We start from the raw sequence: 27,040 nt of genomic DNA, 5'->3' as shown, positions 1-27,040 counted from the left end.
CAAACTAATTTAAATTAGTCAAATAATCATAAATTATTTATTTATATGGTTAAATAAGTTTTAGGAATTCTAAAGTAAAAAAAATATAGTCTCGCTATATATACAATTTTTTTTGGCAAACAAGTTTAAATAAATTAACCCTAATTTAACAAAATTTACTTACATAATGCACGTGTGAGCTATTTTTCTTCGCATTCCTCCTTCAACTTTTGTATCCCGCGCATTCTTCCTCTTCTTCTTCCTCCTCCTCCTCCTCCTCCTTCTTCTTATTATCCTTTTTCTTTGCGTTTTCTTTATTTTTCTTCGTGTTCTTTTTTCTTTGCATGTTTCATCTTTATTATTGTCATTCTTTTTATTGCTGCTTTTGTTGCTACATTTTTTTTCATTCTCTTTCTATTGATTTTGCAACATTTTACGTTTTTTTCTTCGTTTGATTTAATTATGAAAAAATAAAATAAAAAGATGAAAAAAAGTAGCAGTAAAGATGAAGAGAAAAAAAGAGAAAAGATTTTAAATTCTGCAAAACTTATCAAAATACAAATACATTGAAAAAATTTCAAAATATACCAAAATTTTTTTAAAATACACAGAAAATTTTTCAAAATACACAAAAACGAGAATGAAATAGATTCATCACAATAATAATTCAAATTCAAAACTCCTACACTAAAATTTTGCTACAATGCACAAAAATATTTCTTTTAATGTATTTTTTACTTATTTCTTTCTTTCTTTTAGTTGAATGAATGTAGGTTCATTATTTTTCAATTAATTTTGTAACATTATGTATTTCTTATTTTTTTATTTAATTTTTTTATTTTTATTCTTGTTAAGAGAGTAAAACAAAAAGAAATTTGAGAAGGTAAAACAAGAAGAAAAAGTTGAATAAGAAAAAAAGAAGAAGATGACGATGATGATGAAAAAGAAGAGGAAGCGCAGCAGAAAATGAGGAAGAGGAAGCAAAAAAATTTTGAATTATGCAAAACTTATCAGAATACAAATACACCGAACAATTTTTAAAATACACCAAAATGAGAATGAAACAGATTCATCACAATAATAATAATTCAATTTCAAATTCAGAACTTCTACACCAATTTTGTTACAAATGCACAAAAATATTTTCTTTAATGCATTTTTTCTTCTTCTTTTTTTTTTCTTATATCTTTCTTTTTTTTAGTTGAATGAATGTAGGTTCATCTTCTTTCAAGTAATTTTATAGCATTATGTATTTCTTCTTCTTCTTTGTTTGATTTTTTTTTGTTGTTATTCTTGTTAAGAGAGTAAAACAAAAAGAAACTTGATAAGGTAAAAGAAAAAGATGAATAAGAAAAAAAAGAAGAAGAAGATGATGATGATGATGAAAAAGAAGAAGAAACAGCAGTAAAAGATGAGGAGAGAGAAGGGGAAGAATTTTAAACTATGCAGAACTTATCAGAATAAAAATACATCAAAATTTTTTAATAATAACACATAAATTTCTTAGTTTTTATACCAAAATTCTGTTATAAATACACCGAAATATTTTTTTAATGATTACGACACAAAACATCACACAAAAATGACTAATATCAACAGAAATGCATCCAAATCAATTTTGGATCAGGCAATATCATCAATATGGCAAAAATTCTACGATAATGATAATAATAACGATGATAACGATAACGATAACAACGATACGTATAAAAAGAAGATGACGATGATGACTATAACAATGATGATCATGATGATGAAGATGATAGAGGAGAAGAAGGAAAATGAAAAAAGAGAAAAAATTCCAATAAAAAAAGAAGGAGAAAGAGGAGGAGGAGGTGGTGATGTTGATGACGTTAATAACAAAAGAGAAAAATAACGAAAAGAAAAAAGAGAAATATGTGTAAATAGAAACACAAAAAATTATACATATGTAAATATTAATGACCTGTTAAATTTATTTAGTTTAATTTAGTAGCCGTCATTGGTTGCTCTATCAACTCTCTCCCAATGCCCAAATACATAAAAATAAAAAAAATAAAAAAAATAAATATGGGTTCTCTCTCTCTCTCTCTTTCACTTTCTCTCACTAGTCACTAGCAAATTACTACACACCTCTTTGGCACCACCATTTAATGCAATTGCACCATCTCAATACGCTCAGCAATAACTCATCGCTGCCACATTTTTCTCCATCCCCCTCTTTCTCCTCTCTTTCTTCCATCCTTCAATTCAATTCCTTTGTCCTCACTCTTTCTCTCTTCTCCTTCCTCCATGTGAACATCATCTTTTTTTTTCTTCTTCTTCTTTTTCCTACCTTCAACCTTTCTTCACTGCTTACCCTATAACCAACCCTTTTCCATAACTCTCCTCAAAACAACCTTTGTTATCCCTCAAAAGGCTCCCTTTTAAGGCAACAAGCTTCTGCTTATACCCCAAAAGCAGATCTAAATTAACTGCCTTTATCTTCTTATTATACATATATAGCTCTAGCTTCCCCAGCAACTACCACACCTCACTGGTAAGTGAGAGTTTCAGATCATTCATTATTATTTTTTCTTCAAAACCAAATCGGTGCTGCTGTCTTTGAAATCTTCCTTTTGATTTTTTTTTTATTTTTTTATTTTTGAGTGAGTTGGTTTCACTCTTGCATATATAGCTAGGGTTGCTAGAATGTGAAAAGGAAACGGTGGTTTGCTTAAATATAAAGGAAAGCAAGAACTATCGTTGGATTTTTTTAATTTTTTTTCCCTAGATCTTCGTTGGCCTTATATATTCCCCCCTTTTTTTTTCTTGTTTTCTTAAACAAAAATAAATTATTACTGTATTTTCATATCCTGATATGATCCTTTGCGAGTTGATTTTTGTAGTTTCAGAAAATTGTCAACAATAGTACACTTTTCTTCTCTGCATTTTCAGTCACTTATATATATGTCATATATTACATCACATTTCTTTCGGAAATCCTTAGAAACACTCAGAAAAAATTTTAGTCCAACCCTCCTCTACTATCATTAATTTTTCTTCCTTACACATAATTCTCTCACTCTGAAAAAATAGTATAATAAGAAGCCCTTAATTAATACGTCAACGTTTTCTAATTTGCCTAAATTTTATTTTATTTGATCACGTTGCTTATTATTATATAGTATATGTTATACATGTTAATATGTTATTATGTTAACTTCATTTTTATCTGTAGTGACGTACGCACATTAGCCTTGCCACACCGCCGTACCAGCTGCTAGAATCTAAAGAGAAATTAAAGGATCCAAACTTGGATCGGAAGCCGAATTCATCGAATTAGTAAAAGGGTCTAAGAAAATCTAACTCTCGAACCCAATAACAAAGTTGTTATTACTATTATTATTGTTGTTGTGTGTTGTTTTGGGGGTTGTGGAGAAATATGCCAGCCGGTATTATGATTCCGGCGAGAAACATGATGTCATCGATGATCGGAAGGACCAACAATGGAAACAGCCTTGGGGGTGGGTTTGGATCTTCGTCTTCCTCTGGACTCTCTCTTGGCCAGGTTAATTAATTGGTGCGCTTCACTTTTAAATTTAATTTAATTAATTAATTAATTAAGAGCAATGCTAGGGGCCAGCAATTTTTGTGATTGTTAGCCATCAATTAGCCATCAATGATGATTTGATGGTGTGAGATTGGTGTGAGATTTCATCCAATGGCTCACCTTCCTCTGCTGATTATATGCTGGCCAAAATTCAACAAAACTGCTGGTCCCCTAGACTTTTCCATTAAATTAATTAATTAGTCGCTTAATTATTAATTTCAACATCCTTATTCAAAATTTTCGCAACAATTTTTCTTGTTCTTGTTTCCCATATTTGATGCTAATTTGACTAGCTACTTGTCTATCTATTATGTCTGGATTCATCACAGTCTCTACAGCGCCATTTTATTTTCTTTTTTAATTTTTTTACCAGTTGGAAAATAAACATCCTTCTCGATATTCGTAAAGCGCGTTATCCTTTTCGATTTTCACTGTTTGGAAGCTCAGTTGCTTACCTCAAAAACATAAATCTAGTACTCTAGTCAAACCCCACTCACCACCCAAGTTTTCAGCACAAACATAAACCCTTTTTCACCATTTTTCAACACTAACAAAATAGATAAAGAAAAATAGTAACATTAAAAAAGAAATTAATAAAAGAATAATGACTTAGTGTACTTGTACTATAAACCTCGTATTCTGTTGATGTTAGATTGAGAACCACAACAAGGGTTCGGAGACACATCACCAAAGATCCATGGATATGTTTCAAGCCAACATGATGGAAGGTGGTCAATTGCACCACCACGGCCTCGAGATGGGTCAGAACACGCCGGAGAGCGACGTCCCTAGAATCCGAGAGGACGAGTTCGACAGCGCCACCAAGTCCGGCAGCGAGAACCAAGAAGGTGGCGCCTCCGGCGAGGACCAAGACCCCCGCCCTAACAAGAAGAAGCGTTACCACCGCCACACCCAGCACCAGATCCAGGAAATGGAAGCGTAAGCAGCTATAAACGATAATCAATTTTATATTCACATTTTTGGATTTATTTATTTATTTTGGTTCCTTTAGATTCTTTAAGGAGTGTCCGCACCCAGATGACAAGCAAAGGAAGGAACTGAGCCGTGAGTTAGGGTTAGAGCCATTGCAAGTGAAGTTTTGGTTCCAGAACAAGCGCACTCAAATGAAGGTAACCACTAACCACGCACTTTCTTTCAAAAGCTTAAACTGTTGGGTAAAGACACGCAAATAAATATACATGTTAATATCCGTGCAGACGCAACATGAGAGGCACGAGAACACGCAGCTAAGGACAGAGAACGAGAAGCTGAGAGCGGATAACATGAGGTATAGGGAGGCTCTTAGCAATGCCTCTTGCCCCAACTGTGGTGGACCAACCGCCATTGGAGAAATGTCTTTTGATGAGCATCACTTGAGGCTTGAAAATGCCAGGCTAAGGGAAGAGGTATACTACATACAATATGCACCTTACCAACAATAACAATCTTCTCTCTCTGTTTCTTGCTACTTACTATTTGCCAAATAATAACTGTGAAAAACGTGTAATCAAAGTTGAAACCAACAGTTTCCCACTAATTTATCGTGTTAAATTAGTCTGACACGGGAATAAGTGCCTTGCTCTAAATATATACTACACTAGCCACAAGCACAAAGTTATAAACTCGTTTAGAATGGTTAAAAGAACATATTAAATTATCTAACAGTATTTTTTACTTATCAATCTTAGATGAATACAACTGTACATAATTGCATGTAAGTTTACACTTTAAACTAAATAAATTGTTAGTAATTTTAAACACTTGCAATGACAGTATATATTGGTAACAAAACAACATTTCCCCCTCTATCCGACAAACCCTAGATTCAAGAATATATGTAGTTGAAGTTGATGAGACTTGAAGTGTTTAATTTGTGTTTGTTACTTTTGATGTTCAGATTGATCGGATTTCTGCCATTGCTGCAAAGTACGTGGGGAAGCCAGTGGTGAACTACCCACTCCTTTCATCATCCTCAGTTCCAGCACGTCCGCTAGAACTCGGCATTGGTGGTTTCGGTGGGCAAGCGGGCATGGGTGGTGGCGACATGTACGGAGGAGGTGGAGCCGGAGATCTTCTGAGGCCAATAAGTGGGCCCACTGAAGCAGACAAGCCAATGATAATAGAGCTGGCCGTAGCGGCCATGGAGGAGCTGATTGGGATGGCACAGATGGGTGAGCCTCTTTGGTTGACCACACTTGATGGTGCCACCACTGTGCTTAACGAGGATGAATATGTCAGATCTTTCCCCCGTGGAATTGGACCCAAACCTAATGGATTCAAATGTGAGGCTTCACGAGAAACCGCTGTTGTCATCATGAACCATGTTAACCTTGTTGAGATTCTCATGGATGTGGTAATAATACTAATCAATTGCATGTTGAGATTTCTGTCAAGATGCATGATAATAAAAAAAATATTTGTTTTTGTTTGATCAGAACCAATGGTCGACAGTTTTCTCTGGAATAGTTTCAAGAGCGGTGACTCTAGAAGTTCTATCAACAGGGGTAGCAGGAAACTATAACGGTGCCTTGCAAGTGGTATGTGTATATATACATGGATTGAGAGGAGCATGAATGCATATTGTTAATTAATATGTACTGATGCAGATGACGGCGGAGTTACAAGTGCCTTCGCCGCTGGTGCCAACAAGAGAGAGCTATTTCGTAAGGTATTGTAAGCAGCACGCGGACGGCACGTGGGCAGTGGTGGACGTGTCGTTGGACAATTTGCGGCCTAGTCCTTCGGCCAGGTGCAGGAGAAGGCCTTCTGGTTGCTTGATTCAAGAAATGCCCAACGGCTACTCCAAGGTCATATGGGTTGAGCACGTTGAAGTTGATGACAGAGGCGTTCATAGTCTCTATAAGCAGCTTGTTAGCTCTGGTCACGCCTTCGGTGCCAAACGCTGGATTGCAACCTTGGATCGCCAGTGTGAAAGGCTCGCTAGTGCCATGGCAACTAACATTCCCACCGTTGATGTTGGAGGTACGCAAATAATTAATTACAATAATTAAGCCTACATCTACTATTAATAAATAACTTCCTTTTTTTCTTTATTTTTTTGAGAACTAACAGTGATAACAAATCAAGAAGGGAGGAAGAGCATGCTGAAACTGGCGGAGAGAATGGTGATAAGCTTTTGTGCTGGAGTGAGTGCTTCAACGGCGCACACGTGGACAACGCTTTCTGGAACGGGTGCGGATGACGTCAGAGTCATGACACGTAAGAGTGTGGATGACCCTGGAAGGCCACCTGGCATTGTTCTCAGTGCTGCTACTTCTTTCTGGCTCCCAGTACCTCCTAAAAGGGTCTTTGAATTCCTCCGTGACGAGAATTCCAGAAGCGAGGTCACCGTTTTTAACTATCAAATTCAGTTAAAATCTTTCTTCTACTCTTCATGTATGTCTAACTAGCTTTGGAAAAATCAAACAGTGGGACATCCTTTCCAATGGTGGAGTTGTTCAAGAAATGGCACATATTGCTAATGGAAGAGATACTGGAAATTGTGTCTCTCTCCTTCGAGTCAACGTATGTTACGTACTTTGACCTACAATTTACTTTATTTAGTATATATATATTGAAAAATGCTTTTCTTTGTTTCAGAGTGCGAATTCAAGCCAGAGTAACATGTTGATATTGCAAGAGAGTTGCACGGATTCAACTGGGTCATTTGTGATCTATGCCCCAGTGGACATTGTTGCCATGAATGTGGTTCTGAATGGAGGAGATCCTGACTATGTGGCGCTTCTTCCTTCTGGCTTCGCTATTCTTCCGGACGGGACAACGCCGGACGGAGGCAGCGAAGCCGGTGGACATGGTGGTTCTCTCTTAACTGTTGCGTTTCAAATACTGGTTGATTCCGTTCCAACCGCCAAGCTGTCTCTTGGTTCTGTTGCCACTGTTAACAACCTTATTGCTTGCACTGTTGAGAGAATTAAGGCTTCTTTATCTGGAGAAGCTCCTTCATAAAGAAAACCTATGGTATGAACTTGCATTATATTTCTCACCTAATTGACGCCACATAATAAAAATAAAATCACAATCTTTTCTAGAATTTTTGGTACATAATTTGACCATTTCTGATCCATGTTATTTCTTATATCATTTTTGTCCTATTTTCTAAATTCGCCACTAATATGATCAACAAAACATTGATGAAACCTAATTCATGATTTATACGGTTCATTCTTGGTGTTATTGTCCCTTTTTGGTGCTGGAAACTAGGGTTTGAGTGAGAAATATTATGCTCATATGCTAAATTTAAGGTCTATGTGTATATAATATAATAATGGGTTATGTTAGGTAACCAATGATTTTTTTTTAAACAGCTCTAAAATTAGCCCAATCCAAGTAAAACACATCACATTTTCAAATTACTCACCTAAATCTTAATGGAAAAGTCTAAGGACCAACAACTTTTTGTGTTTTTTGGCTAGTATTTAACCATAAAAAAAAAGTGAGTGATTTCTCATCATTGAATGTAATTTCATACCATTAAAAATACTATTGATGACCAATTGATGGTTACAAAATACCAAAGTTGCTGGCCCCTAGCATTCCTCAATCTTAATATTAGAATAACTATCCATACACCTAGTGAATTGAACATCCAAAATATCCATTGTTCAAATTGTTTAATATTTTCATTATCTACCTATACTTTTCCTATAATAATAAACACTTACATTTTCTAATAATGTACATGATCTAACAAATTGGAAGCGTGAATTAATGTCTTTGGTTTAAACCTTGATATGCAGTTGTATTAGAAGAAGGAAAATGGGGGGTGCATTGCATTTTGGAGAAATGATGGAGGAAGGTGTATGTTTGGGAAGTTCGGCTTATACACAAAACAAGCTAAGGAAATGGGGGGAGAAGTCAAGAGCGCACCTTATTGCATGAACCCTTCTTTGCACATCGATCATCACCAACTTTATATGATCAGTGCTTAGAGGATTAAGGTTCGGGAATTGACTTCCCTTGAATATTATTATACCAAACAAGCTATATATCGAGCTAAGAGGCTTCGATTAAGACCTTAATTACTACTTCATTCTCTTCTTCGTTCATCACCTTCTCAAGACAAAACAACATAATTAATATTTTATTCTTAGCTAGGGTTTAATTTTTATTGTTGTTCTTAGCTTTTTTGGATATGTAACTGGCGTCTAGCTTTAACGTACCCCCTCTTATGTTCTTCCTTCTTCACTTGTGCTAATCAATTAATATTATTATTGTTGTTGTTATTTGTGTTTTAGCACTTGCAAGTTTAATGGAAAGCTTGCACCACTACTAAACGGTGGCTAATTTAATTTCTCACATCAATTTCTTCACCTCATTCATATTTTTCTTATTTTATATATATATGGATTTTGAGATGTATGTTGCATTGTTGCTTTCATTAATTTTCCTGGTGTCATGATATTAGTTTCTTAAAAAATATAAACTAATAAAAGCAGACAACATATATAATTAAGTAAGAGTTTTTTTTTTGTTTAATTTTTGGATAAGTCTTTTTTCTCTTTGTTTTATGCTATTTTTTTTTTATTTTTAGTGTTTACCAAAAATTAAATTCTAAATCTTTTGGATATAAAATTTTGATGTCATGATACCATTTTTTCTAGAAGTTTAGGTTGATAAATAAAAAATTTCATCATGACTTATTTATCTATTTAATTTTTTAATCCTATGTATATATGGCATATAAACATGTTTAATGTCATATCCCACATCTAGGTGTTGATTTAGAGGCACAAAAGAAAATGTTTAAAGTGTTTTCTTGTAGTGTCAATATCTCTAACGTAACAGCAGTAAAAGGAGCAAGCTCCCATAAATATGAAAGTATGGGTTGGTTATCAATTTCAACATCAAAATATCAAATGTTCAAATTGACTTGTCTCTGCTTCATATATAATACTGATATTTGCTCCTAAAATGTAGTATGATCCTAGCTTTGTCCATAGATTTTACATCAAGGGAAATGAATAATGTTTCTTTTTTCTATTTTTTTTTATCGTTTGAAAACTGCGTCTAATTTTGTCAAAATTGATTATTGTTATCCAGTAATTGGGAATTGAATTACTTTATTATTTTTCTATATATGTCGCAATAATCAAGCTTATTACTTATATGATTAATTTCTATAAGTAACGTACTTTGATTTGATCGAGATTTTAGGTTCTAGTTGTTTATAAAGATATAGGACACTAAAATAAAAATATAGAAACATAAAATCACGTTTAATAGATTAGATATAAATAGAAATAATATATTTAGACACTGAATCAATGTATTTTGTATCTATTCTAATAGAAAAAATACTAAAATTAATTTTTTAAATAAAAAATAAAAATAAATTAAATTTTCATAATTTATTTTAATTTATCACCAAATAAAATATAAAAATATTAATTTTTGTTTATATATTTTTTGTATCTTATTTTCAATATCTTATTTTATTCTATTCTCATAATCAAAACAAAGCTTTAATGTTGTAGAACTTTATCCATATCCTTGTTAAAGAATCTCTACATGATCACATATAGTTGCGACTAAAACATCTCAACTACTTTGTTTGCTAAGATTCTTGAAAAATATGCACCACCTCAAAGGATTGTTGCGGTATCTATCTGTTTTCAATAATTGCCATCAACATTACATAGATTTCATCTATAAAATTTTACTCTATATATTTTATCACATACTAAACACAACAAACCTTACGTAAAACAATTTAGGAGAATAGTTTGTTGAGATTTTTTTCGGAAGGATTATTGAACACTTTCAATGATATTATATGGATAATATATACTAAGAAAGAACATTGAGTAAAAAACTAAAAATATTTATTAATGCAGTCAATCCTTAACGGTTAACAATCAACTAAATAGGATTTTAAAAAATAAGAGAACGTGGAAAAGAGAGTGTGGGTGAAAAATACAGAAAGAAATAGGTATAAAAAACAAGAGAAAGACCCAAAAATTTAGAATCGAAAAAATTATTGAAAATTTTGCATTTATACGTTACACCATGAAGAGAGGGGCCTTGATGGCTATAAGGAAAATGAATTAAATGAGGTTGAGAGAAAATGTTATTTTTGTGGAAAAACGAAGTATAGGAAAATGTGAAGTACGAATGAAATGAAGAGAACTTCAAGAAAAGAAGATTATCAAACACTATTATTCGCCGGCCACAGCACGAGGAGGTTCAGATAGAGGGCCAGAACAAGGTTCTGAAAATCGAACCGGTTATCAAACTGCTCTAGCTACTGGTTCACTATTTTCAGGTTCAATCGGTTCGATCGTGGTTGAACCAAAAAAATCGTTTTATAATGAAATAATAAATAAAATATAAATAAACACACTAAAACTATATGATCTTATTAATTTACAAACTCAAAATTTTTTTTAAACTCTCTTAAAATATATGTTTCCAAGCACTTTTGTCATCATCGTCTTCAGCTTTACATTCATCACTAAATTAAAAAATCCACAATCCTAATCCTCTATGATTTCTTTTGAAAAAATAAAATTCTATTCAAGAAGGAAATCACAGCTATAAGTAATTGAGAATATTTGTGAGACTCAACACCAAGATATAGAACAAGTATACAGATAGAGCAGTACTAAACAATCCAATTCTCAATTCCATGAATCATAAATAAAAGGGTATCTAAATATCCACATAATCAATCAAATTTAGCATTAAAAAGCATCAGAAACCAAATTTTGTAGTTAAAGAATGAAGTAAAAAATATTAGAAATGAGAGTGGCTTGAACCACTATCTTCTGCAAAAGAGAAATACACTACCATCATCAACAGCACTCCCAAGACCTCAAACAACAGCATCATCTTCATGATTTCCTTGCTCTAAATCAATAACGTGGGACATATGCTGTTTGTTAATTTTTTGAAAGCATCAAGTTGGTTTAAAATTAAAACACAGCAACAAATAATCACCCTAAACTCTGAAATCAATAAATCTATCAACAAAAATTCAAAAATAGTATACTCATAAATTAAAAAACAGCAGCAACAGAGTAACAAACCCATTTTAGCAATAATTTCGACAACACAAAATCAATTTCTTTGATTGATTTCACATTCAGAAAATCACTAATCAATTTCAGAACAGACAGAGCAATAATAATACAATCCAATCATAATATCACAGCAACCCACTACCCAATAATCTCAACAAACAACATCCAAACAATTAATCAACTCTCAAGTTCACAACAAACAACATCCAAAATTATTCAAAATTATTCATAATTAAAGAACAAACAACAAAATCCAGTTCAATAAACAAAGCAAAATCAGTTCAGTTTCAGTAATCACTAATCAGTAAACAACAATTATTAACCAAAGTTCACAGTTCAGTTTAGCAAGATCAGTTGAATGTTGAATCAGTTTACAGTTTCACACTACACAGTTCAAAGAAAAATAAAATAGGGAGACAGAGTTTCAAAGTTTACAGTTTCGGTGTTCATCATGTGACTGTCACAGAGCTTCACCAAATCAAAGATTCAAAGAAATACTCAAATCAAACTCATCAGAAATCAAACAATCATAACTAAAAAAAATATTACCTGGAATTCTGGAAGCTGGAAGGCACCTTCAAGGCTTCAACAGAACATGCAATAGGGAGAGTGGGAGACAGCGAAGGGACGATGGTGAGAGTGAGGCGTTCTCAGTTCTCGACGATGACAGTGAGGTGTTCTCAGTTCTCGACGGCTGCTGCGGTGGCTCTACCCGTGTGAGAGTGAGGCGTTTTCAGTTCTCACTTCTCTGTTCACTTCACCTCTGAAGCAGCTTTAGTGAAGCTCGATGAATGAGAAGCACTGAAGCAAAGAAGGCAATTAGGGATTTGGACATTTGGTAACTGATTTAGCCATTTAGGGTTTCAGAGGCAAAAAACGGCAGCGTTCTGTTGCCAGCTAAAAACCGGCCGGGTCACGGTTCGGTTCGACTGACCGGTTCACCGGTTCAATTCTGATTTTTAGATTTTGCAGTTTTGCTGATTGTCCGAGTCGTTCTTGGGTCTGGTTCACAGTTCGATCGGTTTGACCGGCCGGTTCGAACCGATTTTTAGAACATTGAGCCAGATGAATACAAAAGAACCAAGAAAGGAGACCAAAGACCTAGATTTACATGAAAACGGGTGGACAAAAAATGTGGAAGTAGCTGTGGTAAAAAAATTTAGACTGGTTACAGAAAAGCCTCGTGGGAGGGACAACAATTGCTATTAATTTTAACTCTTTGAAAGATCAGATTACAAAAAACCTACCTCAAGTCATCCAAGTATGAGAACTGAGGGCATACAAAGTTTTACTGACCTTTGATAGTGTGTTAAGCGTTGAACAGACATACACTTTTAAAATGAATAGTCTTCTACAATTTTTCTATAGTGTATGGAGATAGGAGGAATCGGATAGCGAAGTAAAATCAGAAGCGTGTGGTTAGAATATTTTGGAGTTCCGTTGCATGTCTGGTCTGTGGAAATGTTTAAAACCATAGGAGGTCAATGGGATGAAATAGTTGGGTGTGATACGATGACGGAATGGTGTAAATGCTTCAGTGTTGGATGAGTACAAATTGATGCATGTGTTATGGACGTGATCAACGAATGGATACATATTACAATAGGCATCAACGGCTTTGATGTTTTGGTAAAAGAGGTAGGGCGCGAGATATATGGAATAGGTTGTAAGTTGGATAATGATACGCTGATGGAGACACAAGCTGTGAACAACAAAGAAAAAGTAATGTAGGTAACTGTACAGATGCGGCTGTCAGGTCGGTAGGCAAACAAACCTACCGGAATGCGTAGACCAGGCGACTGAACTGCTAATGGCGGTGACTCGAGCGAGTAAAGAAGCTAAGGATAGAATGATAATTTCATAAAGTATTTTAAACGAGTGGATTAATGAAAATTTAAAAGAGAATCATTTTAATTTGGTGACGTACAAATCAAATAATGATGTTATTGAAGGAAGTGCTGATTTTGTGGGGGGGGGTGCCATAATGAGTAATAAAGAAGATTCGAATGAAACCATATCTTGGATCTTTGACAACTTGAATTGTGTGCTGCAAAGGAGTTCCATAAGGGTAAAAATAATAAACATTAGCATTAAAAAAAGCTAGCCCAAAAATACTAGTAATTACAATATGGGCTATGAAATGCATTTGGCCCAACTGATTCATCAAGCTCAACCTTGAGGGGTGCTGGGGCATGCAAGTTAAGTGGTCCGGGTTGTGTGGAGCACAATAACCTAAGGGAGAGCCGACCCGTTCATAACGCAATAGCTAGAGGAAGGATTCATGGAGGTGGAGGCGCTGAATTAACCTAAGACACACGAACACAACGAGCTGGAAAAAGGCTGAGGGTTGAAACGTGGGAGCCATGGCTTTGTGAACCATATTGTTTTGGTGAATGACGGGGTTGTGGTTGAGAAGGTTGTGAATGATGGAAGCGACGATGTAGAGGCATTTGGGAATGAGGAAGTCATGGCGGTACCGGCGGAGTTAGAGGATGATAGAATTAGAGGGATTGAAGGGGCTGATAACGCTGAGCTCCTGGCAAATAGAGACTATGGAGATGATGGAGCTGTCGGAGGTAAAAATGGTGGAATCAGGGAGGTTAGCGACGTGGGAACTTTGAGGATATTGATGGGAAAAATGGTTCAGATGGGGAGAACAAGTCTATAAATAAAGCTGAAGACAGAAGTTGGGCAAATAAGGAAGTTGATGTTATTAATGCTGTAAATGGACGTAGTGGATCGAAGGTAGATTGGAGAATGTTGGTGCAGGGTGGGGATGGAGTTGGAGATACTCAAAGGGGGGAAGACGGAGATGAAAATCATGAGGAAATTGCTGACAAAGTTCAACTTTGGAAGAGCAAATGTTGGAAAACAAGAGGACATGTGAAGTAGCAGTAGAGTCTGGTGCAATGTTGTACAACGAAGAAGATGATATCATGGCTATCCTCTAAGCTTAAAATAAAAAAATTTCTCAAAAAAGAATATTGACGAAACAAAAGGTGAAAGTAAGATGGTGCAGACCTAAGAATAAAAATAAGGCGTGTAATAGTCTTTTAAAATGATCTTTAGTTCGTGGAATATTAGGGAGTTGAGAAGGGATGGAAAGTTGAGAATGATAAATGACCTAAAGAATAAATATAGGCTGAATATATTAGGTTTGATTGAGATTAAAAGGCATGTAGTGACGAAGTTTGATGTAGCAAGTTTTTAGGAGTGTGATAGTGCTGGGTGGGAATATGTTGAGTCTGAATGTCTGATGGTGCATCGGGTGGGTTGTTGTTAACATGGGATGAAATAATTTTTAAAATGAGTAATTATTATAAAGGGGAGAGATGGTTGTGTATGGAAGGGATCATAATAAAGAATAATTTCAACTATGCTTTTTTCTTGGTTTATGGTGCTCATACTAGAGATGAGAAACTTGTTGTGTGGAAGGAGTTGAGCTATACAACTAGATTATGCTAGGTCCCTTGTTGCTTCATGGAAAACTTTAATGAAATTGTACAAGTAGAGGAAAGAAAAGGTATTGCTAGCTTAATAGTATCTGCTGAAGAATTCAAGAATTGGATACAAGATATGCGCTTGGTGGACTTACCACTTAATGACTGTAAGTTTACTTGGTTTAGAGGTTGTTCCTGCAGTCGGATTGATACACTTCTGGTTAGTCTGGAATGGGTTGAGGAGTTCCTAGAGATTCGCTTAAGAGTTAGACCAAGAGGCTTGTCAGATCACTGCTCGATGATAGTGGAAGATACAAGGTTAGAATGTGGACCTAGACCGTTCCAGAGCCTAGACTCATGGTTTACACATGAAGGTTTTCTAAGAATGGTTAAAGAGGAATGAAAGGGATTATGGGAGATACATTTCATAGATAAATTGATGACCTTGACGATTCTTCTGGGGAGATGGCACAGAGACAATTTTGGCGACATGAATAAGAAAATTATGAAGTTTGAGAAAGAGATCAAGAAGATAGATGACATGGTAAGCAATGTGGTATATGATGGAATGGTGGAGGTAAGAAGACAGGCGTTAGTAACTTGTTATGAGAAGTAGTTTGTGAGAAAATAATTACACTGGAAACAGATGTTGCGATCCCGACTCGCGAAGGACATGGACAAAAACACCAGGTACTTCCACAACATAGCTTTAACAAGAAGGAGGAATAACAGGATTGATGCGCTGGTAATTAATGGAAGGTTAGTAAGAAATCAAGCAAGAATAAAAATTGCTATCAGAGAGTTTTACAAAAAATTATATCATCAGGAAGAGTCTCATATGGTGGGTTTTAGGGATGGACTGGTGGATATGATAGTTGAAGAGGATTCTGCGGCTTTGGAGGTGTTGCCGTCAGTTGAGGAGATTAGAGATGCAGTGTGCGACTGTGAATCATCTAGAGCACCAAGAAGTGTTGGGTACAACCTGAACTTCATTAAGAAGTGCTAGGATGAGAAATTTAAGAGTGGCAATATGCAACCTACCCGCGGGTACCCAACTCGACCCCACCCGGTCGGGTAGGGTTGCCAACCCTATCCGCAGCAGGTAGGATAGGGTGCGGGTAAGGTTCTCGTACGGGTCGGGTAGGGTGCGGGTTCAACTTCAACCCTATGTGACCAACCCACACCCTATATATGTATATATTATATACTTATATAAAAATATATTTCAAGGAAATGTTGAACCAAAACCTCTCACTAAATGCAAAAGATCCTTAGCCACTAAAAAAAGACTATGAATTGATAATTTAATACTTTTTTTTTTACATAAAAGTTAGTTCTATTTTAAATTATCATCAACTTATATAATAATATTGCATCTTTTTTGTAACCCATGGGTAGGGTTGGGTACTCGCGGGTTAAGAACAGGTAGGATTAGGGTTGAGATATTCTCAATCCATCGGTAGGGTCGTAGAGTTGAGTTATATAAAAATCTCAATCCGCAGGTAGGGTTAGGGTTGGCTCCAAACCCTATCCTACCATACTCATTGCCACCCCTAGATGAGATTTGGGTTAAGTTCATGGCAGCTGTGTTACCGACAGACATCTAGGTTACTGACAGATTCTAATATCACATGGGTTGCATTGGCAACAAAGTTCATTGGGGCTAAGGAGATTAAGGGCCTTGGACCAATTAGCATGGTTGGTTGTGTGCATAAGGTAATTTTTAAGGTATTGGTTAGGAGGATGAGATCAGTTATGCCAGGCTTGGTTGGAGAAACTCATAGTGCATTTGTTAAAGGTCGGAAAATACATGATGAGGCTCTTATTGCTTATGAAACTGTAGATTGGCCTAAAATAAGAAAAAAGGAAGCGGCAATAATTAAGCTGGATTTTTAAAAGGCATATGATAGAGTCAAGTGGAGCTTTGTGGACATTGTTCTGCAGAAGATGGGTTTTGGGCGAAGGTGAAGGGAGTGGGTTATGGAGTGTGTCGGCACAACTTCTATGTCGGTGTTGATAAATGGTTCACCAACGAAGCCGTTTAAGATGGAAATAGGTCTGAGATAAGGTGATCTTCTATCTCCATTCTTTTTTGTACTTATTGTTAATTTCCTACATAGAATGATTGAAAAGTCAGTTAGAAACGGCTGGATATCTACATTATTTGTTGGGAGAGACAATATAGAATTGTCACATCTTCCGTTTATTGATGAGACTGTGTTGTTTTGTCTGCTAGAGGAGGAGAGTATTAAGAACTACAAGAGGCTTCTACGATGCTTTAAGTTGATGTCGATGTTACGATCAGATACCTTGAAATTTATTTAGGAGCTAACCCGAGGTTGGTCAAGACTTGGTAGCCAATTATAGACAAAGTGGAGGAGAAGCTCAGCTTATGAAAATCTAAGGTACTCAACAAAGTGGGAAAGTTGATACTCATCAAAGCAGTATTAAATAACCAGTCGATATATTATTTAAGCTTATATAAGATATTGAAGGCTGTTACGGAGAAACTTATTTCATTACAGAGAAGCTTCTTGTGGAGTAAAGAGGATGGAAGGAATGGTTTGGATTTGCTTAGATCGGAAGTGGTCTAAGCTCCAAAAAAGTTAGCTGGGTTAAGAGTAAAAAATGCAATGGTTCATAACACAGCACACTTGTTTAAGTTGTGGTGGAGGTTTTCAAAGGAGGAGTGTTCGTTGTGGAAGAAGGTGGTATGCTCTTGTAATAATCTCTCCCCCTAATGAACTATTATCCACCCTGACATTAGCTACTAGAGGTGGTCCATGGAAGGATATTTGTCAGCTACAGATAAAAGATCAACATATAAGAGACAAGATGATAACTGGCTTGTCCATGGAGATTGGTGATGACAGAAGAACTCATTTTTGGAAAGATGTCTGGCTAAGTTGTGGTCCTCTGAAAGACAGGTTTCCACTTTCCAAGGCTCTTCTCAGTTAAAATTTGAAACTTGACAAGTTAAAAAAAACTTGTCAAGCATTAAATTTTTTTTTAATGGACAAAACTGAGATAATCTATAAGCCCGATCCATGCAGCAACATAAAATTAAATACATTCCGTTTGAATTGGGATTTTCTCCATCATGATTATGATTCTAAATATTGTGAAAAAACGATTACAATAATTATTCTGGGACAATTTATTTGTGAAAATGTATGCCTATCTCAAACAAAAAATGGACTAGAACTAAAATTAAAATCGGGACAAGTTTTAAAAAGAATCTGTCATAGGGGTTTATGGGTTATAGGATGGGTTAGAGTGGATTTGGAACTTCCAATGGAGGCGTGAGCTATTCCAATGGGAGTTGGAAATTGTGAATCAATTACACGATACTTTGAGGCCGGTTAAACTAGCTTTTGACATATAGGATAGAGTTGTCTGGAAGTTTGACAGGCAAGGTGTATTTTCTACTAACTCTTTTGTGCATGTATTATAGGTGAAAATACTTCCAAATGAGTATGATGGTTGGAACTATCAACGAAAAAAGAGGTAAGTCTTGTACAAGGACTCAGTTTTATCTTCTCCAATTATGATGGTTGGAAGTATCCTAGGAAAGAAATTTGTGGTGGAGGAAGACTTTTCCAACTCGAAAGATTGCTGGTACAGTAAAGAGGAGGAATAGAGTAAACCTTTCGATCCTTGTCCATTAATTCTCTGTGTTTAAGAATGAATGACGAATGGTTTAAGCCATGGAATGCAGCTTTAATGGTGAAAAATCTTTGAAAAGAAAGTCACTTTTGCATTCATGGAGCAACGTCTTTATCATAGAGATTGGGTGAATAAGAAAACAATAAAAGTCAAAGATATAAATCGCGACTACTTCCTGGTGCACTTTTCAGAATAAGAAGATTATCCTCATGCTCTCCTTGGATATCCATGGATAATTCTTGGGCATTACCTGATCGTTCAACGTTGAAGGCCTTTTTTCCTATCCTCGAAAAGTATGGGAAAGAACGTTGCAGTGTAAGTCAGAATTTCTAATTTGCCGATTGAGTCGTATAACCACCACTTTCTATGGAGGGTTGACTCGGTTATTAGTCATATGCTGAAGATTGATCAAACTACATTCATTTACTCTAAAAGAAGGCTCGTATGGATTTGCATTGTAAAATTTTTCTGACAAGAAAGTTAGTTCCTAAAATCTCTATTCTAAGCAACAATCTTAATATTAAATACGAAGGTTTGCACCTTATATGCTTCTTATGTGACAAATATGACCACAAGACAGAACTGTGCTCTAAAGTCATCGTCACTAAAATCCAGCAATCGAATTTAGTTGCCGCATCCAGCTAAGGAGGAGATGGACTAGTGAAGAGAGGGACCAGTTCTTTGATGGAAACTATTATTCAAGAAAGTCCCAATTCGGGAGAGAAAGTTAAGGCCGAGCAAAGTCTCTCCCGTTTTGGGGTCTTGGATGATGGTCAAATGACCAATTAGAGAGAAGCAAGAAAATATTTTGATTGAAAATAAAGAACAATTTTGAATAAAGAATGATACTCGAATAAGGCGAGTGCTAAAGGAAATCCTATCAATAGTAAAGAGATCGTGTTTTGATATCATAAATGAAGAGAGCTGAGGGGTGAATCTAATAGTAATGAAGACGTACGTGTACAAGGTATTCATATTGAAACTGTGCAAGATGGGCCACACCAAATCAAGCCCAAATAGAAGACCAAACAAGTAAGCTTGAGATTAGTAAAACCTTGCGGCCTACTACGGGAAAAAACTCCCAAGAGTCCAAAAAGGCCTCTTTCATAAAGATTGGGCCTATTATGCTCAAGAAGGGGTTCAAGTCCAAATAGAAGAACTTGGATATCTATTTCAAAATGCTAAACTCCAAAAAATGAATGAGATCTCCTCTCTAAAATTCAAGAGTCCATACGCGAAGAAGATGGAGATGGATATGCTTGCTAGAATCAGGGATCTCGAAGCAATAATGGGATTCGTCTTAATTATGACTTGTTACTTGATTGCCAGTAATGGCATTCTATGATTGAAAAGTGCTGGTTAATTTTGTTTTTCGTATTCTATTGTTTTCGAAGCTTTGCCATGCTTTCTCCATAAAAAATGATGAATCAATATAATGCTAATATGAATAATAATGACTTGATTGTAATAAATAATAATGACTTTTTTAATTTAAATAAACGAAATTAATTATTTATTCAATTAAATAGATTTTTAAATTTTTATTATTTTAAATATTTAAGCATAATTTCGTCGACAGCAAAATCCGCTCCATAAATATTGCTGATGTTCTTTCGCGATAAACATGATTTTCTTTTGCGATTTCGCTACTAATATCAGCAATATTTATTAAATTCAATCCTCACAGAATTTGCGGATAGTAACAGCGCAATCAATTTAATCTTTGATTTTGCTCTTTGTGCTAGCGAAATTATGCTTAAATATTTAAAATGGTAAAGAACTAAAAATCTATTTAATTTAGTAAATAATTAATTTTATTTATTTAAATAAAAAAATCAAAATAATAACCCTTTTTGGTTTTCAGGTCCACTATAGGAAAAATAATTGAATCTCTTAATTAGATGTTAGATGTACATGTTTTAGTTAATTTTACTTAAAATGTCACAAACATGATTTTTAAGGGCAAAATAACATAAAAAGTGAAGAGTTGATTAAATTAGTCAACACATTTACATATCGATTTTATTTTATTCTTCCTTTATTTGTTTAGGTCAACGAATGTACTTGTATTGTTGACTTTTTAAGAAGTGGTTACTTCTTTTTTTGAATTTTTTATTTTTATCCTACTAAGTCTAGTATTTTATAATAGATATTATTTTAACATTAGTATTTTTTAACTAAAAATAAAGAACAATTTCAAAAACGCAAGAATAGATTTTGACTAAAAATAAAGAACAATTTCTAAAAAAAATGACGCTCAAATAAGACGAGTACTAAAAAAATCCTATCAATAGTAAAGAAGAGATATCGTATTTTGATATCCTAAATGAAGAGCGCTGAGGAATGAATCTGATAGTAACGAGGACCTACGTGTATAAAATATCCATGTTAAAATTATGCAAGATGGACCGCATCTAAAATAAGTCGAAATAAAAGACTAAACAAGTAAGTTTGAGGTTAGAAAAATCTTCAGCCTACTATGAAAAAAGATCCCAAGGATCCAAAAAGGCTTCTTCCATAAAGATTAGGCTTATCATGTTCAAGAAGGAGTTCAATTCCAAACAGAAGAATCTAGAAAAGGTATCTATATCAAATGCTAAACCCAAAAAAATGAATGAGAACTTCTTTCTAAAATTCAAGAATCCATATATGAAGGAGATGGAGATGGAGATGGATATGCTTGCTAGAATGAGGGATCCCTAGAAGCAACAATGAAAAGCCTTTGACTTTATTATGCCTTATTACTTGAATGTAATTGCACTCTATAGTTGAGAAGTGTCGGTTAATTCTTTTTATTTTGTGATTTTCGAAGTCTTATCCCACTTTTTTCATAAAAAAATAAAATAATATAATGCTAATATGAATAATAATGATTTGATTGTAATAAATAATAACAATTTTTTATTTAAATAAACAAAATTAATTATTTATTCAATTAAAAAGATTTTTAAATTTTTATTATTTTAAACATTTAAGCATAATTTTGCTGGCACAAAGAGCAAAATCAAAGATTACATTGATTATACTGTTATTCGCAGAAAATCTGCTCCATAAATATCGCTGATTTTTTGTTCGCGACAAACAAGATTTTCTTTCGCGATTTCGCTACCAGTATCAGTAATATTTATTAAATTCAATACTTGCAAACTTCGCTGATAGTAACAGTGTAATCCATATAATCCTTGATTTCACTTCTTCTATCAGCGAAATCATGCTTAAATATTTAAAATGGTAAAAAATAAAAAATTTATTTAATTTAGTAAATAATTAATTTTATTTATTTAAATAAAAAAGCAAAATAATAACCCTTTTTGTTTTCCATGTATATTATAGGGTGAAGAATTGAATCTCTTAATTAAATATTAGGTGTGTATATTTAAGTTAATTTTACTTAAAATGTCACAAACATGATTTTAAGCTAAAAATAACGTAAAAAGTGAAGAGTTGTTTAGATACGTCAACACATTTATATATGTCGATTTTACTTTATTCTTCTTTTATTTGTTTAGGTTAACGAATATACTTATATTATTGACATTTTCAGAAGTGGTTCCTTCTTTGATTTTTTTTATCCTACTAACTCTATTATTTTATAATAGATATTATTTTAATATTAATATTTTTTAACCTTGGATGATGGTCAAACGACCAATTAGAAAGAAATAAGAAAAAATTTTGACTGAAAATAAAGAATAATTTGAAAAAAGAATGACACTTGAATAAGGCAAGTGCTAAAAAAAATCCTATCAATAATAAAGAAGAGAAATTGCATTACCTATATTCTAAAGTTTAGTATTCTTTTTTTTAGCCATTTACATCAATAGTTCTTATTACTCTCTTGTCTAAATCAAATCCCATTTGAATACACAAAATAGTTAAGAAAAAAGAGAATAATAATATATTGAAATTTTGGTTAGCATATATAGGTTTATAGTTTAGGTCTAGGCATGGTCTATTGATATCTTGAACGAAGAAATCTAAGGGGTGAATCTAATAGTAATGAGAACGTACGTGTACAAGGTACTCATGTTAAAACCATGCAAGATGGGTCGCATCCAAAATAAGCCTAAATAAAAGACCAAACAAATAAACTTGAGGTTAGAAAAACCTTACGGTCTGTTACGGAAAATATTTTATGGGTTAAAAAAGGTATTTTCTATAAATATTGGGTCTATCATACTCAAGAAGAGGTTTCAAGTCCAAATAGAAGAATTCAAAATGGTATCTATCTCAAATGTAAATCCCAAAACATAAATAAAAAGTCCTCTCTAAAACTCAAGAATCCATACGTGCGGGAGATGGAGCTGGATATGCTTGTCAGAATAAAGGATCTGAGGAAGCGACAATGAAAAGTCTTCGACTTTATTATACCTTGTTACTTGATTGTAATGGCACTCTATAGTTGAGAAGTGCTGGTTAATTTTGTTTTTCTTGTCTTGTTATTTTGGGAGTTTTATTTCGCTTTTCTCATTAAAAAAATGATAAATCAATATAATGTTAATATGAATAATAATGACTTGATTGTAATAAATAATAGTATTTTTTTTATTTAAATAAAGAAAATCAATTATTTATTCAATTAAAGAGATTTTTAGATTTTTATTATTTTAAATATTTAAGCATAATTTTACTCGTACAAAAAACGAAATTAAAGATTACATTGATCGCGTTGTTATTGACAGCGAAATTCGTTCTATAAGTATCACTGATTTTCTTTTATAATAAACAAGATCTTATTTTGCGATTTCGCTACCAGCATCAGCGAAATTTATTGAATTCAATCCTTGCGGCATTTGCTGATAGTAACGAGGCAATCCATATATTCCTTGATTTCGCTCTTTGTACCAGCAAAATCATGCTTAAATATTTAAAGCAATAAAAAATTAAAATCCTATTTAATTGAGCAAATAATTAATTTTATTTATTTAAATAAAAAAGGAATAACCTTTTTTATTTTTCATGTACACTATAGGAACAATAATTGAATCTCTTAATTAGGTACTTAATGTGTATATTTGAGTTAATTTTATTTAAAATAGCACACACATAATTTTTAAGGGCAAAATAACATAAAAAGTGAAGAATTATTTAGATACCTCAACCCATTTACATGTCGATTTTATTTTATTCTTCTTTTATTTGTTTAGATCATGGAATGTATTTGTATTATTTACCTTTTAAGAAGTGATTCATTCTTTGGATTTTTTTTAATCCTACTAAGTCTAGAATTTTATAATAGATATTATTTAACACTACTATTTTTTAATAGTTAATATATGTGTTCATTTTATTAATTAAAAATAACTTAAATATATAATTAATTAATAATAACTATATTTTTATATAAATATTAAAAATATTTGATATATGAATAACATCACATTTTTTTATTTTCTATGATATTTCTCAACCTAAAAGATTAATGAATAATTCATTGCGGATAATTTTATTTAAAAGTTTGCTATTAGCCAATAAATTATTATATACATAGAGTAAAATTCGAACTTCGACACTCTTTTAAAATATTTATTATTTTTTGGTCTTGCTCTTCCTTCAAGATGGGCCTGGCCCACTTAGTATTTTTTGTTGTTAAACTTATTGGGGCCAAGTTGTAAAGGTAGGCCCATTTAGTCCAAATCAAGGAGCAGAACGAACCGGTAGAGAGTAGCTCCAGGGACAGGTTCAGTTGAATTGCACAGAAGAAGAAGATGAGCGAGCCGAGGCCAGTGCCGAGGAGAGAGAGTCCATGGGGAATCACCGGAGAGGGTCATCGTGAACCCAAAGCTCACCGATGTAACGACCGTGTTGAAGATGTCGTTCAGGTGAAACCCCCTTCATCAATTTCAACTCTATTTTTCCAATTGTCTTCTTTCCTTTCAAAGTCGCTTCATTTGTGTTCCAAAGTTTCTTTTTTTGTGAGGAACATTTCGTAATTTGGTGTTTTGGACATGTTGATTGTATTCTTGCGATAAGGTTCCAATGAGGGCGTGTGATTTTTTTTTTAGTCATGGTTGTTTAGTTTCATTTCGTGGAATTTTGCCCTGAGAAAATTGTAATTGATCCCTAAGTTTCAGTTTTAATAGTGACAATGGAAGCATTCTTGCCACTAACATGAAACTTTCTAAATTATGTCTCAATGTCTCAATTAGTAAAATCTGTGGAAATCTCATTAGAACACAAGATAGAGGAGAGAAATATGCAAATATATATATATATATATATAACCTATTAGAATGGTCATGATGGAATGACTCATGGGATTTAAGTTTTCAGGTCTTTGGTTATTTCACTTGTTATCTTTATTTAGTTGGTATAAACTTGCTGTTATCATTTTACAAATTGTGCAGGCTTGTTTTGAGGGGAACCCATTTAAGACAGTTCCAGGGCCTTTCAAGCTCTTCTGGAAATGCATGCGTTCTAAACCTGGGTGAGTATTATTATTATCATCTATCTATGTTGGAATATGGATATCTTTACTACTGAATGTTGTGAATTAGTTCAACATTCAATTTCAACATATACATGTCTATGTGGTATATACTATTACTATATTACATTAGTTATGCCATAAGTTCTTGAAACCTAGAGAGTTAGTCATTATTAGAATCATATCAACTATTTCTTCATTGCTCATACAATGAAGCTGGCAATTTTATTGGGGGCAGGAGTTTTCCTAACTCTCAAATAGCCCGAAAACTTTTCCAATTACATTTTTGCGAGTGTTCTGTCATGTTGCTTATGACAGTTTTGGATTTTGCAGCGAGGAACCAACAGAGCCATTTACCTATCTGGATTTGGAACCTCCAAAGAGAGAGGAGAAACCTGTAAAAGTTGAGTAATTCCACTCCTACAAATCCCTTTGGTTTTCAACTTCATTCCTCAACATGGATGGTTTTTATGCAGATCATATGTAACTAAACCTATGTTTGTTATTTTGCTATGCAAAATAGGTATCCTGTGCATCTTGTTCTGAAGTATATGTTGGCATGTTGCTTGTCCAATAAAAAACATGGCCACTTGCATTGTTGAAATAACTTACAATAATTTCTTGATCACATGTTTATTGTTATAATCGCCACAAATTGCATGTTTGTTACATAGAATGTAAATTCCTAGTGTTTGCCACTCCTTGCTCTACCATTTGCTGTAAAATTAAAATGATAAAACATACCTCTTTCCTAAGGAATGATAATGTTGTCTTTCAAACTTCTAAGTTTCCTTTTTATTCGATTAGAACATTGAGTTAATTTTGAAATCTTTGGAATAGAACGAAAAGAAGTGGATATTTTGGATAAATTTATGTATAATTCTTTTATATTATTGGCAGTTCAATTAAGCTGGCAATAATATTAATAGACTATATCTTGCACTTTCCCTTGGGCCAAATTTAAATTCTAAGAGAATGATAGACTACTCTAGCTAACTCAAATGATTGTATGATGAAAAATGTATTGCCAATTATAAATATTAAATAAAATGTCATACCAAATACAAAGCATATATGAAATAATTAAGGGAAGTACAGGGTCCTTTTTCTTTTAATTTAAAAAAAAAAGCTTATGCTTTCCCAGAAATGATAAACAAACAAGCTTTTCAGCTGAAAAACAAGACAATATCATGCATAGGTTGTAAGCATGTTCCCATAAAAAACATGTGGAATGGGCGACTGGCCATATTGTTTATTTAGATGTATAATTTTAACGTAACTTTTATAATTATTGGCGGATGAGACCTATGCGGAATTCTTTAATAATGCATAATTATATATTTATTTTTGCAGATTTGTGTATCTAACAGTTATTGTAATTATCTTCCTTTAAACAACAAAGAAAAAATATCTTTAAAAAATAAGGAGCAAACTGGCGGCATCTCTATAGGATAATTATTTAGGTTTAGTTAATCAGTGTCTTAAGAACTTATATTAATATTATTATTAATAAAAAAATGCAAATTTATTTTAATAAATATATAAATAAATATATTAAAAATTTAAGTTTTGTATGTTTTTTTTTATATATAAAAACGTGTTAACATGTATGAGAACACTATTAGCTAAACTTAATTATAATACAGAACTCATTAACCAATATAAAATCTTAATAATGTGAATGTGGTTGATGAGATACAAAGATTCCTCTAAAAATTACTAGCTTTGATGGTAGCTGAGGCCTGAGGGTCTACATCTATAGGATAAGATCATTAAACTTAATTTGCTGTATTATATATTCATATTGCAAGAGAGAATAATTTGTTACCGATTAAGGGCTAATACTCTTAGATAAACCAAATTATATCCAAAAGGTTTAACCCTTTGAATAATGTTCCTTATAATAATATAAAAGTGG

The 27,040-nt window shown here is 33.5% G+C and overlaps 2 protein-coding genes across 3 annotated transcripts; both read left to right on the top strand.

The window, feature by feature from the left end:
- The first annotated feature begins 2,074 nt into the window (after positions 1–2,074).
- LOC107462027 (homeobox-leucine zipper protein HDG2) lies at positions 2,075–8,880 on the top strand. Of its 2 annotated transcripts, none has more exons than XM_016080582.3 (12): positions 2,075–2,497; positions 3,179–3,508; positions 4,203–4,489; positions 4,563–4,680; positions 4,768–4,956; positions 5,448–5,903; positions 5,986–6,087; positions 6,157–6,532; positions 6,623–6,894; positions 6,980–7,075; positions 7,151–7,528; positions 8,308–8,880. In XM_016080582.3, exons 2-11 carry the CDS (start codon positions 3,383–3,385, stop codon positions 7,514–7,516), a joined length of 2,388 nt encoding a protein of 795 aa, XP_015936068.1. In that variant the 5' UTR covers positions 2,075–2,497; positions 3,179–3,382; the 3' UTR covers positions 7,517–7,528; positions 8,308–8,880. The 2 variants fall into 2 exon arrangements, with proteins under 2 accessions (XP_015936068.1, XP_015936069.1); XM_016080583.3 differs by having other exon boundaries at positions 2,076–2,497; positions 3,179–3,520.
- Positions 8,881–24,349: 15,469 nt separating this feature from the next.
- Positions 24,350–25,767, top strand: LOC107462030 (uncharacterized). The gene is made up of 3 exons (XM_016080584.3): positions 24,350–24,517; positions 25,043–25,122; positions 25,456–25,767. Exons 1-3 carry the CDS (start codon positions 24,404–24,406, stop codon positions 25,532–25,534), a joined length of 273 nt encoding a protein of 90 aa, XP_015936070.1. The 5' UTR covers positions 24,350–24,403; the 3' UTR covers positions 25,535–25,767.
- Positions 25,768–27,040: the final 1,273 nt, after the last annotated feature.

The sequence above is a fragment of the Arachis duranensis genome, unplaced genomic scaffold, assembly GCF_000817695.3.
Source record: "Arachis duranensis cultivar V14167 unplaced genomic scaffold, aradu.V14167.gnm2.J7QH unplaced_Scaffold_232525, whole genome shotgun sequence".
NCBI lineage: Eukaryota > Viridiplantae > Streptophyta > Magnoliopsida > Fabales > Fabaceae > Arachis > Arachis duranensis.
The sequence above is the reverse complement of the archived record's forward strand: the minus strand, read 5'-3'. Positions and strand labels throughout refer to the sequence as shown.